General features: G+C 44.4%; 1 protein-coding gene across 1 annotated transcript in view; it reads left to right on the top strand.

The window, feature by feature from the left end:
• Window positions 1–17,762, top strand: part of trpm3 (transient receptor potential cation channel, subfamily M, member 3) — a 275,797-nt gene that overhangs the window by 184,105 nt on the left and 73,930 nt on the right. The window contains 4 exon segments of the mRNA XM_055886361.1: window positions 12,021–12,093; window positions 13,438–13,538; window positions 13,701–13,835; window positions 14,159–14,209. Of these exon segments, the coding sequence (XP_055742336.1) occupies window positions 12,021–12,093; window positions 13,438–13,538; window positions 13,701–13,835; window positions 14,159–14,209 (360 nt within the window).

The raw sequence follows: 17,762 nt of genomic DNA on the forward strand, positions 1-17,762 counted from the left end.
GCTTACCATGACAAAGGGCTGAATAATTATTGACTCAAGCCATTTCAGCTTTACATTTTTTATTCATTTGTAAAAACATAATTCCACTTTGACATTGTGGGGTATTGTGTGTAGGCCAGTGATACAACATCTGAAATTAACACATTTAGAATTCAGAAGGTAACACAAAATGTGACCGACCACCTTGATTCAGTGTTAAGTAGCAAAATTAGAAATTGTGTTTTTTACGTTGGATGAAAGCAGAAACACAGAGGCACAAAATGGTATGTAATATACTGCATTTGACAAAAATGGGAAAGTAATTCTGCTTTGAAAGTTGATAAACTTGTAACCTCACTTTGAGAAAATGGCCTTTGAATGTTTTTGGTACCTACTGAAGAGCTCTTCTTTGTTTACACCCATTCAGCATCGTTCACACCCTCTTAAGCTTTAGCCCCAACCCAAACTCTGACCGTTTTACTCGGCCGAGCAGAGTTGATTAGGTTGTTTTCATGTTATCCAGAGCGTTGGTGACTGTAACTGTGCTGCTTGCAACAATTTAATTAAGCTTTTATGCCGACCTTTACTGACACAGCCATATTCAACTGCTGTTGAGTGTTCGTAAATTCATCAGTTATTCTGCACTCTGGCAAACTCAGATGAGAGTGCTCTGAAATCGGAGTAGATGGCCAGACTGAATTTACGAACGCGCCTGAAATGGCTACATAGTGGAGTGTTTTGTTAAGACATGTAGCTAGCTAGCTAAACAATGAACCATAATCGCAACTCATGACGTTACTACCCTGCATGGATCTGTAGGTAGCTAACCAACATCAAGCCAGCCAGCTAACGTTAGCTAGCTAACAATACACTTTAACTTGAAATGAAACCACTTTCTTACCCGTATACATCATAGATGCACGCGGCTCCAGTCACGGATGCCATGGTTGCCTTTACTTTGAAGAAGTAATCTGGAGACAGGTGTTTTCTCCATCTCCTGTAACAGTCCTGACCTGTTTTATGTTGTTTTTTATGTGTTTTTGGTCAGGGCATGTGTTTTGGGTGGGCAGTCTATGTTATCTGTTTCTATGTTGGTTTTGGGTTACCTGGTATGGCTCTTGATTAGAGGCAGGTGGTTTGCGTTTTCCTCTAATTAAGAGTCATATTTAGGTAGGGCGTTCTCACTGTTTGTTTGTGGGTGATTGTCTCCTGTGTCGTTGCATGTATTTACCATACAGGACTGTTTGGCTGTTCGTTTTCGTTTCGATGTCGTCTGTTTCCTGTTCGTGAGTTTACGTTTCAGTTATGTAAGTTTATGTTCAGGTTTCGTTCTACGTCGTTTTTCTTATTTTGTAAGTTTGTTAAAGTGTTTGTTTTCGTGTTGCCATCATCATCGTTTTTTGAAATAAAAGATGGCTTATTTCCCTCAAGCTGCATTTTGGTCTGAAGATCCTTCTCTCCTCACCTCGTCCGAGGATGAGGAGAGTGACAACCGTAACAGAATCACCCACCACGCTAAGACCAAGCGGTATGGGAATGCTCTACGGAGCAACAAGGACTCCTGGACTTGGGAGGAGATCCTGGACGGTAGAGGACCTTGGGCTCAACCAGGGGAATATCGCCGTCCAAAGGAGGAGTTGGAAGCAGCGAAGGCTGAGAGGCGCTGGTATGAGGAGGCAGCGCGACGACGCGGTTGGGAGCCCGTGAGTCAGACCAAAAAATTTCTTGGGGGGGGGTACACGAGGAGTGTGGCAAAGCCGGGTAGGATACCCGAGCCAACTCCCTGTGCTTACCGTGGAGGTAGAAGGCGTCGTACTGGTAAGACACCGTGTTATGCGGTAAAGCGCACGGTGTTCCCAGTACGCGTGCTTAGCCCAGTGCGGGCTATTCCACCTTGCCGCACTGGGAGGGCTAGGTTGGGCATCGAGCCGGATGTCATGAAGCCGGCCCAACGTATCTGGCCTCCAGTACGTCTCCTCGGGCCGGCGTACATGGCACCAGCCTTACAGGTGGTGTCCCCGGTTCGCCTGCATAGGCCAGTGCGGGCTATTCCACCTCGCCGCACTGGCAGGGCTACGGGGATCATTCAACCTGGTAGGGTTGGGGAGGCTCGGTGCTCAAGAGCACGTGTCCTCCTTCAATGTCCGGTAGACCCGGTGCCACCTCCATGTACCAGTCCTCCGGTGGCAGCCCCCCGTACCAGGCTGTCTCTCTGGGTTCTCTCTCCTGCTGTTTCCTCCTCTCCAGCGCAGCCAGTGCCTAGACCACGCACCAGGCTGTCTCTCCTACTCCTCCCTACAGAGCCATCCGTCTCCCCAGCGCCATCTGATCCATCCGTCTCCCCAGCGCCATCTGAGCCATCCGTCTCCCCAGCGCCATCTGAGCCATCCGTCTCCCCAGCGCCATCTGAGCCATCCGTCTCCCCAGCGCCGTCTGAGCCATCCGTCTGCCATGAGCCTGCAAAGCCGCCCGTCTGTCATGAGCCTGCAAAGTCGCCCGTCTGCCATGAGCCTACAGAGCCGTCCGCCAGACAGGAGCCGCTAGAGCCGCCCGCCAGACAGGAGCCGCTAGAGCCGCCCGCCAGACAGGATCTGCCAGAGCCGCCAACCAGACAGGATCTGCCAGAGCCGCCAACCAGACAGGATCTGCCAGAGCCGCCAACCAGACAGGATCTGCCAGAGCCGCCAACCAGACAGGATCTGCCAGAGCCGCCAGCGAGCCATGACCAGCCAGAGCTGTCCTGCCATGACCAGCCAGAGCCGTCCTGCCATGACCAGCCAGAGCCGTCCAGCCAGGACCTGCCAGAGCCGTCCAGCCAGGACCTGCCAGAGCCGTCCAGCCAGGACCTGCCAGAGCCGTCCAGCCAGGACCTGCCAGAGCCGTCCAGCCAGGACCTGCCAGAGCCGTCCAGCCAGGACCTGCCAGAGCCGTCCTGCTATGACCTGCTAGAGCCGTCCAGCCAGGACCTGCCAGAGCCGTCCAGCCAGGACCTGCCAGAGCCGTCCAGCCAGGACCTGCCAGAGCCGTCCAGCCAGGACCTGCCAGAGCCGTCCAAACAGGACCTGCCAGAGTCCCTCAGCCAGGACCTGCCAGAGTCCTTCAGCCGGGATCTGCCCCTTGTCCCGGTGCTGCCCTTTGTCCCGGTGCTGCCCTTTGTCCCGGTGCTGCCCCTTGTCCCGGTGCTGCCCCTTGTTCCGGTGCTGCCCCTTGTTCCGGTGCTGCCCCTTGTCCCGGTGCTGCCCCTTGTCCCGGTGCTGCCCCTTGTCCCGGTGCTGCCCCTTGTCCCAGTGCTGCCCCTTGTCCCGGTGCTGCCCCTTGTCCCGGTGCTGCCCCTTATTCCGGTGCTGGTCCTTATCCTGGTGCTGCCCCTTGTTCCGGTGCTGCCTCTTGTCCCGGTGCTACCCCTTGTCCCGGTGCTGCCCCTTGTTCCGGTGCTGGCCGTTTATTTAGGGGAAGGTAGTTTTAGGGTGGGCATTGGAAGGGGTAGACAGAAGAGGGGAGTGACTATGGTGGTGTGGGGACAGCGTCCAGAGCCGGAGCCACCACCGTGGTCAACTGCCCACCCAGACCCTCCCCTGGACTTTGTGCTGGTGCGCCCGGCGTTCGCACCTTGAGGGGGGGGTTCTGTAACAGTCCTGACCTGTTTTATGTTGTTTTTTATGTGTTTTTGGTCAGGGCATGTGTTTTGGGTGGGCAGTCTATGTTATCTGTTTCTATGTTGGTTTTGGGTTACCTGGTATGGCTCTTGATTAGAGGCAGGTGGTTTGCGTTTTCCTCTAATTAAGAGTCATATTTAGGTAGGGCGTTCTCACTGTTTGTTTGTGGGTGATTGTCTCCTGTGTCGTTGCATGTATTTACCATACAGGACTGTTTGGCTGTTCGTTTTCGTTTCGATGTCGTCTGTTTCCTGTTCGTGAGTTTACGTTTCAGTTATGTAAGTTTATGTTCAGGTTTCGTTCTACGTCGTTTTTCTTATTTTGTAAGTTTGTTAAAGTGTTTGTTTTCGTGTTGCCATCATCATCGTTTTTTGAAATAAAAGATGGCTTATTTCCCTCAAGCTGCATTTTGGTCTGAAGATCCTTCTCTCCTCACCTCGTCCGAGGATGAGGAGAGTGACAGCCTTTACATCTCCTTAGCTATCATACTCGAATTCCACTGATCTCTGTCCTCCAGAAAGGAGACGGCAACACTTATGCAGTTTTACTATGCGATACATTAAAAAAAGCCACGTTAGACAGGATACCTACCAGCTCTAATAGACAGAAGCGTGCTATATGGCAGACCAATCCAAACTCGTCTCTCGGCATGTCCAGCCCACTCATTATCTCAGCCAAACATGGCTAGCGGGAAGGTTGCTCCCTTTTTCTGTGGCTAAACCAACTAGGCTCGTAATTTAACAATTTTATTCGTATTTACAGATGGCATACAAGTTTGTTATTAAGGCATTAAGGCACATGAAAGTTCACATGTTCGAGAAACCATTTCTGCCAAAAATTGCTTTTTGTTGAAAAAAGGTTTACGTTCAAACGGCTCTCCTGTGAAGTAGTGACCCACAGTACGTCTAGTTTCCTGAAAAGGGTCACAAATGAGGAATAAGTCAAGGGGTGTGAATAAATAGCGAATTATTATTATTTAAGAAAAGTGAAACGATGCCAATATATTTGGCCACAGATAAAAAATGCTGGAGTATAGATCCAAATTAAAAGTTTTTGCTTCACTGTCCATATAAATATGTAGGAGTGTATTTATAGATAGACATGTTATACCAACAGTAAGCACTCAAGCAAACATTTCCCTGTAGGATACAAATGGAGAAGAACATGGGTGTATTTCTTACCCCTGCAAAATGACAAAAAAGAACCCCCTTGTGATCAAATGATACACCTACCATTGACTAACACTAGCTGTGGCAACATGGTGCTCCCTCCCTAGCACATGGCTCCACAGAGGATCACCTTGGGGCTATGTGTGTTGGAGTGTGCCCCTGGCTAGCTGTCAATTTTAAAAACAAGAAAATGGTGCTTTGCTGCTTTGTTTAATATAAGTAATTTCAAATTATTTATACTTTTACTTCTACTTTTGATACTTAAGTATATTTAAAACCAAATACTTTTAGACTTTTACTCAAGGAGTATTTTACTGGTTGACTTTCACGTTTACTTGAGTAACTTTCTATTAAGGTATCTATACTTTTTTTATTATGACAATGGGGTACTTTCTCCACCACTGACGAGCAACATGATCAAACAGCATCCATTCTCACTTAAAAGTGATGCTTCCCACTAGTGACTAGTATGTCCCTTCTCTCCTCTGCCCTCGCCTCGACGTGTGATGGTGTGACGGGCGGATGTCTTTGGCATGTCATCAATCACTGCCGAGTGACACGTGTCAATCAATAGGCATGAAAGTGTCCGTCATCTACAGAATGAGATATTCCCTTCACACAGACTGTAGACCGATCGGTATTAGAGGCTACAGCATATCTGTGTGCAGGAGAAAAACATATATAGAGGCATGTGTGAAACCAAAGCACGCATGCATCACTATTAAATATAGACATGTTATACCAACAGCAAGCACTCAAGCAAACATTTCCCTGTAGGATACAAATGGAGAAGAACATGGGTGTATTTCTTACCCCTGCACAAGGACGGAAAACTAAGCGTCTTGTGATCAAATGATACACCTACCATTGACTAACACTAGCTGTGGCAACATGGTGCTCCCTCCCTAACACATGGCTCCGCAGAGGATCACCTTGGGGCTATGGTGGGTGGAGGAGGAGGAGGATCGGTAGGAGTAGGAGGAAGAGGAGAGGAAAGGAAAAGAGAAGTTGACGAGGGTGGAGGCCACGCAGAGTAGCTTAAAACTTCTTATGGCTGCAAGCCCGACGTCGGTACACTTATGACAACAGCCAGCTCAAGTGCAGGGCGCGAAATTCAAAATATATATTTTTTAAATATTTAACTTTCACACATTAACAAGTCCAATACAGCATATGAAAGATACACATCTTGTGAATCCAGCCAACATGTCCGATTTTTTAAAATGTTTTACAGCGAAAACACCACGTATATTTGTTAGCTCACCACCAAATACAAAAAAGGACAGACATTTTTCACAGCACAGATAGCATGCACAAAGCCAACCTAACTAACCAAGAACCAACCAACCAAACTAACCAACAAACAACTTCATCAGATGACAGTCTTATAACATGTTATTCAATAAATCTATGTTTTGTTCGAAAAATGTGCATATTTCAGGTATAAATCATAGTTTACATTGCAGCTACAATCAGAAATTGCACCGAAAGCAGACAGAATAATTACAGACACCAACGTCAAATACCTAATTACTCATCATAAAACATTTCTGAAAAATACATAGTGTACAGCAATTGAAAGACAGGCATCTTGTGATTCCAGACAATATTTCCGATTTATCAAGTGTTTTACAGCGAAAACACAATATAGTGTTATATTAGCTTACCACAATGGCCAAAAACACAAGCAATTTCCCAGTAGCAAAAGTAAGCGATCGTAACAAACAAGCAAAAGATATATAATTTTTGACTAACCTTGATTTTCTTCCTCAGATGACAGTCCTATAACATCAGGTTATACATACACTTATGTTTTGTTCGAAAATGTGCATATTTAGAGCTGAAATCAATCAATCAATCAATCAAGTTTATTTTATATAGCCCTTCGTACATCAGCTAATATCTCGAAGTGCTGTACAGAAACCCAGCCTAAAACCCCAAACAGCTAGTAATGCAGGTGTAGAAGCACGATAGCTAGGAAAAACTCCCTAGAAAGGCCAAAACCTAGGAAGAAACCTAGAGAGGAACCAGGCTATGAGGGGTGGCCAGTCCTCTTCTGGCTGTGCCGGGTGGAGATTATAACAGAACTATGCCAAGATGTTCAAAAATGTTCATAAGTGACAAGCATGGTCAAATAATAATCATGAATAATTTTCAGTTGGCTTTTCATAGCCGATCATTAAGAGTTGAAAAACAACAGGTCTCAATGGTCAATGGTTACACATTGTGCTAACTTAGCTACTTTTTCCCACTACGTCCGGATTTTTCCTGACACTTTTTCTGACACACATATTCTGACCAAATAGCTATTCATAAACATAACAAAAAAATACATGTTGTATAGGAAATGATAGATCCATTAGTTCTTAATGAAATCGCAGTGTTAGAATTCTAAAAATAACTTCATTACGATATGCAGCTTCGGTATAGCTGGAGTACCCAAACGTTGGGCGCCCACGACTAGTTCACATGTACGACAGATATATGAAATAGCATCATAAAATGTTTCTTACTTTTGCTGATCTTTCATCAGAATGTTGGACAAGGTGTCCTTTGTCCAGAACAATCGTTGTTTGATTTAGAACGGCAACTTTCCCTCTTTATTTAGCACGCGCACTAGCCAAGTGGCACGGATCTCTCCATCGCCAACAAAGTCAGAGAACGGAACACGGCAAAACTCCCGAAAAAATGTCAATAATCTGATTAAACTATATTGAAAAAACATACTTTACGATGATATGGTCACATGTATCAAATAAAATCAAAGCCGGAGATAGTAGTCGTCCATAACAGCAGCTAAACAGAAGGCAATCCCACTGTCCACCTCGCGCTCCCCAGAGTACCGGAAATGAGGGACACGTCATACAAAGAGCGTGTATTCCACTTCAGACCAAGATAAACACAAAATGTATTCTCTCACAGCCTCTTGACATCCAGGGGAAGGTCTATGAAGTGCACGTAGACTCTTACGTATCATGCCCATTTATAGGCAGGAAGAAGAACAGAGCCTCGATTTCGGACTTTCCACTTCCTGGTCAGGAAGCTTGTGCCAAATGAGTTCTGTTTGACTCACAGATATAATTCAAACGGTTTTAGAAACTAGACAGTGTTTTCTATCCAATAGTAATAATAATATGCATATTATACGAGCAAGAATTGAGTACGAGGCCGTTTGAAATGGACACCTTTAATCAGAGCTACTCAATACTGCCCCTGCAGCCATAAAAAGTTAAGCTGCACATAATAATCATCCCTGCTCCATCAGTCATCGTTACTGTCATTCACATATAGGAAGCAGTGATCTGGTGGGTTCCACTGGAAGCTGCTGAGGGGAGGACGGCTCAATATTGGCCGGAACGGAGCAAATGGAATTTGATACCATTCCGCTCCAGCCATTGCCAAGAACCCGTCCTCCCTAATTAAGGTGCCACCAACCTCCTGTGGTGGGTTCACACACTAACACGCATGCATGCACACACACACACTTACTCATCTGTGTGTTCTTGTCAGTGAGTTCCCGCCTGTGTAGATCAAGTGAGGATTAGGGCTGTTTTAGTTCAAGTGTACCGGTGTGATTTGTGCACTAAGTGTGTGACATTATGGTCACACACACAGACAGTCCTAAAGCTACCAGAGGAACACATACCAGGTCATGTAACCCTCACTTAAGTAATCTATCCCTGACCACACACTGGTCTTCTCTATCTCTCTCTTTCTCACACACACGCACGCATGCACGCACGTACACACACGTACACCCACGTGAACACACACACATACATACAGACAACATGCACACCCACGTGAACACACAATAATTACCCTGTCCTCAAACAGGCAATGAAGACGGATCGAAACCATCACATCCCATTTACTCTCCAATTTCACCCGGAGGGAGGCCTTTCAATTACTCTTACACACACACACACACACACACACACACACACACACACACACACACACACACACACACACACACACACACACACACACACACACACACACACACACACACACACACACACACACACACACACACACACACACACACACACACACACACACACACACTCTCTCACAGTTATATTTATATCATCCTCAAATACACTACCGTTCAAATTTTGGGATCATTTAGACGTTTCCTTGTTTTTGAAAGAAACGTTTTTTTTGGTCCATTAAAATAACATCAAATTGATCAGAAATACAGTGTAGACATTATTAATTTTGTAAATGACTATTGTAGCTGGAAACGGCAGATTTTTTTATGGAATATCTACATAGGCGTAGAGCAACCATCACTCCTGTGTTCCAATGGTACGTTGCATTAGCTAATCCAAGTTTATCATTTTAAATGGCTAATTGATCATTAGAAAACCTTTTTGCAATTATGTTAGCACAGCTGAAAACTGTTGTCCTGATTAAAGAACCAAGAAAACTGGCCTTCTTTAGACTAGTTGAGTATCTGGAGCATCAGCATTTGTGGGTTTGATTACAGGCTCAAAATGGCCAGAATCAAATACCTTTCTTCTGAGACTCGTCAGTCTATTCTTGTTCTGAGAAATCAAGGCTATTCCATGGGAGAAATTGCCAAGAAACTGAAGATCTCGTACAACGCTGTGTACTACTCCCTTCACAGAACAGCGCAAAATGCTTCTAACCAGAATAGAAAGATGAGTGGGAGGCCCCGGTGCACAACAGAGCAAGAGGACAAGTACATTAGAGTGTCTAGTTTGAGAAACAGATGCCTCACAAGTCCTCAACTGGCAGCTTCATTAAATAGTACCCGCAAAACACCAGTCTCAACGTCAACAGTGAAGAGGCGACTCCGGGATGCTGGCCTTCTTGGCAGAGTTGCAAAGAAAAAGCCATATCTCAGACTGGCCAATAAAAAGAAAAGATTAAGATGGGCAAAATAACACAGACACTGGACAGAGGAATATTGTAAAAAAGTGTTATGGACAGACTAATCTAAGTTTGAGGTCACAAAGAAGAACATTCGTGAGACGCAAAAAAAATTAAAAGATGCTGGATGAGTGCTTGACGCCATCTGTCAAGCCTGGTGGAGGCAGTGTGATGGTCTGGGGGTGCTTTGGTGATGGTAAAGTGGGAGATTTGTACAGGTTAAAAGGGATCTTGAAGAAGGAAGGCTATCACTCCATTTTGCAACGCCCTGCCATACTCTGTGGACAGCGAATAATTGGAGCCAATTTCCTCCTACAACAGGACAATGACCCAAATCACAGCTCCAAACTATGCAAGAACTATTTAGGGAAGAAGCAGTCAGCTGGTATTCTGTCTATAATGGAGTGGCCAGCACAGTCACCGGATCTCAACCCTATTGAGCTGTTGTGGGAGCAGCTTTACCGTATGGTAAGTAATAAGTGCCCTTCAAGCCAATCCAACTTGTGGGAGGTGCTTCAGGAAGCATGTGGTGAAATCTCTTCAGATTACCTCAACAAATTGACAACTAGAAAGTCAAAGGTCTGCAAGGCTGTAATTGCTGCAAATGGAGGATTCTTTGACGAAAGCAGAGTTTGAAGAACACTATTATTTCAATTAAAAATCATTATTTATAACCTTGCCAAAGTCTTGACTATATTTCCTATTCATTTTGCAACTCATTTCATGTATGTTTTCATGGAAAACAAGGACGTTTCTAAGTGACCCCAATCTTTTGAACCAAAGTGTACGTATGCAGATACTTACATTATTCATCATGTGAGTTGAAATGGGTATATTTTGGGAGATGAGCACTCATTCTGTTTGATTTGATGAAGAGCCGGTTCGGATCAAAACGGTGTCAATAAAGCAAGTCATTTGGAGAAGAAACAGTGTGAGAGCCTTCCTGTTCTTCACATATATTCTTTATTAGCCCAGCACCTATGTTTCTAAGGATGTGCGTATGACAACACACTTTGTTACTTTCATTGTTCACACATTAAACACAATCAGGAATGCTCATACACATGCTCATAGAGACACACAGTACTGGAGGTAGCTCTTACACATACATTCGCTCATTTCTCTCTCTGCAGGACCCCATTCCAAGGGGGCAATGTGTGTCATAGCGGAAAAATTATGAACAAGCAAGCGTACAAACAAATTCTCTCTCCCCTTAGGTGTCTGAAGGGCTTTTAGAAAAAGGGAAAGAGAGAGAAGGAGAGAGCTACTCTATTGATTCATAGCCTGAGGGGAGGTAGGAGTTAAAGACAGCTGAAATCAAGGTGCACCACCAAATGTAGCCATTTAGAAGGGAAGGTGGGTTTGGAGAAGTGATGGCGGGAGGAGGGAGGAGGATGGAGGGAGGGAGGGATTACAGGAATAGATTCATGACCCTGTGGCTGGGATCCTCAGCACGCTCCAGCGTTCCGAACACGCAGCTCATACGTGGAGCTGCAAGGTGCCCTTCACACACATGCCGTCATGCGACAAAATCTGGGAGAACTGCCGCATTCCCTCTCTTTTACCCTCCCCCTGCTTTCCCTTCCTTCATCCTTCCCGCTATCTTACCCCCTCTCTCCCTCTGTTTCGCTCTATACCCCTTCCTTCTTTTTTATCACTTGCTTACTGTACCATACTCCATCGAAGGGTCTCCAGTCACTCTAGATATCTCTCTCTCTTTCCTTCGCGCTCTCTCCCCTTCTCTCTCGCTCTCTCTCCTTCTCTCTCTCTCCCTCTCTCTCCTTCTCTCTCTCTCTCTCCCTCTCTCTCCCTCCCTCTCTCTCCCTCTCTCTCTCTCTCTCTCTCCCCTTCGCTCTATCTCTCTCTCTCTCCTTCGCTCTCTCTCTCTCTCTCTCTCTCTCTCTCTCTCCCTCTGGGTCTCTCTCTCTCTCCATTCTATCTCTTCCCTTCTTTTCTACTGGGACCACACTGCATACGAGCTACTTCACAGTTTCCGTTTCCAAAGTGTGTCAACTAGGGAGAATGTATTATACAGTATATTGCAGTTTCCTCTGCTCGGAGCTTCAGACAGCAGCTCTGTACAGCTGATTCTAATCACGTGTATCAAAAGCGCTGAGCTATGATGTGACTGGTTTACTCACGGTGTTAATCATCATTATCAGTAAAAAACATTTCATTCATTTATTTATTCACAAAGCAAGAAAAAAAGAAATTCCCAGTGAGTAATGATGTATAGATCACATACAGATGATGTAAATGTCTCCCTCTCTATCTTCCTTATTCTTTCTTTCTTTTCTCTCTCTGTATGTTTCAGATAACGGTTTTTCGGATGGGGTCTGAGGGACACCAGGACATTGACCTGGCCATTCTCACTGCTCTGCTAAAAGGTAATTGACACATAGCTCATATTTAAAGAGGCTCCTTATGTCAGACAGTGGGCTTCAGAAGGTTATTAAACACAATCCTCCAATTGAGCACAGTTAAGACTCTCCCTCTCCTCCTCCCCTGTTTCATTGCTCTATCCCTCCCTCCATCCCTCTCGTAATCCATAGTTTCGACTTGTTGTTCAGTGCATGGTATTGATCAGGAGCGTAGGTTCCAACACTGCTGGTTCCGAGGCCTTCGGAGCAGATCCTTTGGGCCTGTTTTCAAATCTATACCAGGTGATTGACTCACTCTGAGTTCCTTCCTAGTGGAACGCTGTATCTGAGGCATCATAATTCATGTTTGGCAGCATGTCTAGAGGATGCGTGTTTCTAGCATGTTTACACTCTCTACGCATCCTTCTCCCCCGCACTCATTATGTTTTGCATCTCATCTCCTCCTATTCATATCTCTCTGTCCATCTCCCTCTCTATTTCTGTGATTGATCTCTGTATCTGGCCTGATGGACTGTCACAAGCATGGCCAGTATAGAGTGCAGACTTTATTATGCAAACTGTGTGTTTTCAGAGAGAAAGAGGTAGAGTGAGAGAAAGACTGTGTGCGAGAGACTGACACACTGACATAAATAGGGAGAGATCGAGAGAGAGAGAGACAAAGAGAGACAGAGAAAAAGAAAGTGAGAGAGAGGGTAATTGATGCGGGATAAGGTCCATAAACTCCACCGACTACAGAGCTGTGGAGAGCGAAGTGTTATTTAAAACCAGTGATAAACGGGAACAGTCCCTTTTTAATACCGACCTCTCTATTAAACTCCTATTACACCACTCTGCATCTCATTACCAAGCTTGGCAAAAGCTCCCATTATTAAGCCTGTGAAATATCTCTGCTGAGTAGAGCCGTCAGTCATCATAAAAGGTGTGTAGCCTCAAACTTGCCTCCCTTCAGCATTTGAGTTTTCAAACTACCGGTTAAAGTGCTTTTCACAAAAGAATTTATCACATCACCGACAGCTTGACAAATATCCTTTCTCAAAAAAAAAGCAAGAGGTAGGTGTCGGAGGCCGAGAACAACTGCCTTGGACTTTCATTTAAGAACCGCACAAATACAGCAATCTCCTTTGTTGCTTGCTAAACAGTGATGTTCTGCCCACCCACAGAGGAAAAAGTAAATACAACCTTCCAAAGCTAGCAGAAGAAGTGATTTGAGATTGCAGTCGGCAACTGCTGACGGAATGATCGACAAATCACCATGCACCCCAAATAACTATTCGTTATTATTTGTTGATCGACTGAGCAAAATTGATGCTCTCGAACATGGTTTATTGTCCACTCTGTTCCTCTTCCTAGGTGCCAACGCATCGGCTCCTGACCAGCTCAGCCTGGCCCTGGCCTGGAACCGAGTGGACATTGCCCGCAGCCAGATCTTCATCTACGGACAGCAGTGGCCTGTAAGACCCAGCCTATCACTTCTCACTGCCTTGTTTACAGTATAGACTACAGACGGCCCTGTCCAAGTGAAAGTGTGAAATCTATGCCGTACCCATCAATATGCTGTTTCTTGATGGTTAAGCCTGAGTTGACTGACTGTGCCTTCCCTGTTTGTATGGTAGGTGGGTTCTCTGGAGCAGTCTATGCTGGATGCCCTGGTGCTGGACAGAGTGGACTTCGTCAAGCTGCTGATCGAGAACGGAGTGAGCATGCATCGCTTCCTCACCCTCTCCAGACTGGAGGAGCTCTACAACACGGTACTTCACTACAGCTCCCCCATGGCTGACAGCTCTGAACTCTGACCTCTCACTGACTCCATGTCATATGGAATGTATCAAACAGCCATAACATTGTTGTGTAACACTGGTGTTCCTCTGTAAGGTAGGCATTCCTGGAGCCTTTATAGCAGCTACATAAGACAGTATGACGTCCTTCACACGTGTTCATTATGAACAACAGCATAATACTATACCTACAGCGTGGTACTTGATTCAAATGAACCGTTTGTCGTAGCTCTGCAACTTGCTGCAGGTCGGGGCGTGACTCACGGACTGAACTGTGCTTGTGTTTGTTTTGTCAGAGGCATGGACCATCCAACACACTGCACCACCTGGTCAGAGACGTCAAAAAGGTACAGTTAAGAGTGTGTGACCGCGTAGGCGTCGGCGTGAATGTTAGCTGGTGTGCGAACGCAAGGGCAGCACATGTTCTATTGGTCTTTGTGTTGCTTTTGTTTGCAGATTGCGTTTAGCTCTGTAGATTGCTATTGTTGCTAACGGCACATCTAGGAGACGGATTTTCTCCTTTTCAGCTGGGGTTATAGCCACGGCTGCCCAGAGATGTCTCCGTCTTTTGTCTCTCTCTACCCCTCCCATTACTCTTTCTTTTGCTCTGTACACACTCACTCCATTTGAGTCCAACACGGTATTATGTACCCATATGCACAACAACCCTAGATTGGTCAAACCTATTGTAGTCCTGCGGATCTGACCTTAAACCAGGGAAGGCCCACCTCTAATTGTGGCTGTCACAGTTAACATAGCCTAGGCCCAAATACTCAAAATGAGCTGCCATTATGTATTGCTATATGTGTAACTTACGCCAAATTGAGTGTCTCTTCGAGTATTGAGTGTGTACGACATCATCATGTCATTCATTATAGAGCCAGTCTGAGATTGGACTGTTGAGTGCATATGAGGCATTCATTTCTCCACTACTCTCTGTCTCGCTGTCTGTCTTGCTTGTCCCTTAGCCCTCTAATACTGATTCTATTCTATAATACACCAAAGGCACTAACTTTATTAGCTTTAATGAACAAGCTATTATGCCCTTAAATGCTTGTATATTCAAATGTTATACATGCTTTTGAATTGTAAGACATAACGGAATGTTTAGTTATGAATAGTTTATAAATCGTTCACTAATAAGTTATTATTAAATTTGTGATAGTGTTACCCAAAAGCCTTTAGATAATAATCTGACCGGACTACAGTACCTATGTACCAAAACAATTGTACACAAATGTGCGTCCTTAATTCAAGATTATGACCTCTAGTGAGAGCTCATAGAAAGGTCAGCAGCATCCGTATTCAGATCAGATTAATCGAAGCATAATGGATTGCAGTAACATGTGCTACAATGGGAGAGCTGTAGAGGTTACAGTGAGTCATGGTGTAACCATCCACGATCTAAACTTCCCAAAACCCTTAGCTCTGTACGCAGGGTGAGAAGGGTTCTTTGAGAGGATTGGACTAATGAATCTCACGCACACACACATGCACGTGGCACACACACACACACACACGCACGCACACACACGCGCACACGCACACTAGTGATGCTCAGGTTGACTCAAAAGCCGCAGTCCCAGCGGGTTATATCTGTGAGGCGGGCAGGTTTAGGGTCATGAAATATTGTGTGGATGAAGGGCAAGTGGTTGGCAGTTGAATAAAGATAGAACAATGGGTTAATATACATAAATGTGTCATTCTTTTGCAATTCATTTCTACAGGCTACATTGAGGTTTTTTTTCAGCATTTGTATATGGTGTCAGTGCGTAGCCTAAGCCTAAGCTTTCGGGTCTAACTGAAGTGCGCCAAATACACGCCAATTACCAAATGCCTTTGGGATCTTGGGCAGAAAAAGTTAATGTCGATCCACTGAGACAAAAAGGGCAATGAAGGACAATAAAATGTGGTTTTATTTTATTTGACAATGTCGGAGTTTAATTCAATAAGAGAAAAGCTGTGAATAGAAGAGAGGACCAGAACAGTAGTCAAATGTTATAGGAGGGAGGGACAGAAGAGTAGTCTAATGTTATAGAAGAGAGGACCAGAACAGTAGTCAAATGTTATAGGAGGGAGGGACAGAAGAGTAGTCTAATGTTATAGAAGAGAGGACCAGAACAGTAGTCTAATGTTATAGAATAGAGGGACAGAACAGTAGTCTAATGTTATAGAATAGAGGACCAGAACAGTAGTCTAATGTTATAGAAGAAAGGGACAGTACAGTAGTCTAATGTTATAGAAGAGAGGGACAGTACAGTAGTCTAATGTTATAGAAGAAAGGGACAGTACAGTAGTCTAATGTTATAGAAGAGAGGGACAGAACAGTAGTCTAATGTTATAGAAAGAGGACCAGAACAGTGGTCTAATGTTATAGAAGAGAGGAACAGAACAGTAGTCTAATGTTATAGAAGAGAGGACCAGAACAGTAGTCTAATGTTATAGAAGAGAGGACCAGAACAGTAGTCTAATGTTATAGAAGAGAGGACCAGAACAGTAGTCTAATGTTATAGAAGAGATGACCAGAACAGTATCTAATGTTATAGAAGGGAGGGACAGTACAGTAGTCTAATGTTATAGAAAGAGGACCAGAACAGTAGTCTAATGTTATAGAAGAGATGACCAGAACAGTAGTCTAATGTTATAGAAGGGAGGGACAGTACAGTAGTCTAATGTAATAGAAAGAGGACCAGAACAGTAGTCTAATGTTATAGAAGAGAGGGACAGTACAGTAGTCTAATGTTATAGAAGAGAGGACCAGAACAGTAGTCTAATGTTATAGAAGAGAGGACCAGAACAGTAGTCTAATGTTATAGAAGAGAGGACCAGAACAGTAGTCTAATGTTATAGAAGGGAGGGACAGAACAGTAGTCTAATGTTATAGAAGAGATGACCAGAACAGTAGTCTAATGTTATAGAAGAGAGGACCAGAACAGTAGTCTAATGTTATAGAAGAGAGGACCAGAACAGTAGTCTGTTATAGAAGAGAGGACCAGAACAGTAGTCTAATGTTATAGAAGGGAGGGACAGTACAGTAGTCTAATGTTATAGAAAGAGGACCAGAACAGTAGTCTAATGTTATAGAAGAGAGGACCAGAACAGTAGTCTAATGTTATAGAAGAGAGGGACAGTACAGTAGTCTAATGTTATAGAAGAGAGGGACAGTACAGTAGTCTAATGTTATGGAAGAGAGGACCAGAACAGTAGTCTAATGTTATAGAAGAGAGGACCAGAACAGCAGTCTAATGTTATAGAAGAGAGGACCAGAACAGTAGTCTGTTATAGAAGAGAGGACCAGAACAGTAGTCTAATGTTATAGAAGGGAGGGACAGTACAGTAGTCTAATGTTATAGAAAGAGGACCAGAACAGTAGTCTAATGTTATAGAAGAGAGGACCAGAACAGTAGTCTAATGTTATAGAAGAGAGGGACAGTACAGTAGTCTAATGTTATAGAAGAGAGGGACAGTACAGTAGTCTAATGTTATGGAAGAGAGGACCAGAACAGTAGTCTAATGTTTGGTAACGATTTGGTGAAGTGGTAAAAGAGGATGATAGCAGTGCTGGCTATGTTATGTGTGATGATTGTGAAGTGCTATAGAAATTCAACAGTCACAAGACAGGGACTTGGAAACGGCACGTCAAGGGAACTGTACTGTTCAAAAGGGTTAAAGTAGCCTCACTGAAATCTGGCAACTGACTGTAGGTCTATAACCTCTAACATCCGCTAATATAATATTAAATCCTGCAGAATTAAGCATTTGTTGCATTCAAATTTTTACTCTTGTGTGTAAAGTGTGGAGAAATATAATTTATTTCTTGAAGCATCTTAAGGGAATGAATGGTTAAGGACCGTCTCTAAAAGTGCTATATTTATCAGCATCATAAAAGCTGATAGTGTT

Source organism: Salvelinus fontinalis, chromosome 28 (genome assembly GCF_029448725.1).
Source record: "Salvelinus fontinalis isolate EN_2023a chromosome 28, ASM2944872v1, whole genome shotgun sequence".
NCBI classification, from domain to species: domain Eukaryota; kingdom Metazoa; phylum Chordata; class Actinopteri; order Salmoniformes; family Salmonidae; genus Salvelinus; species Salvelinus fontinalis.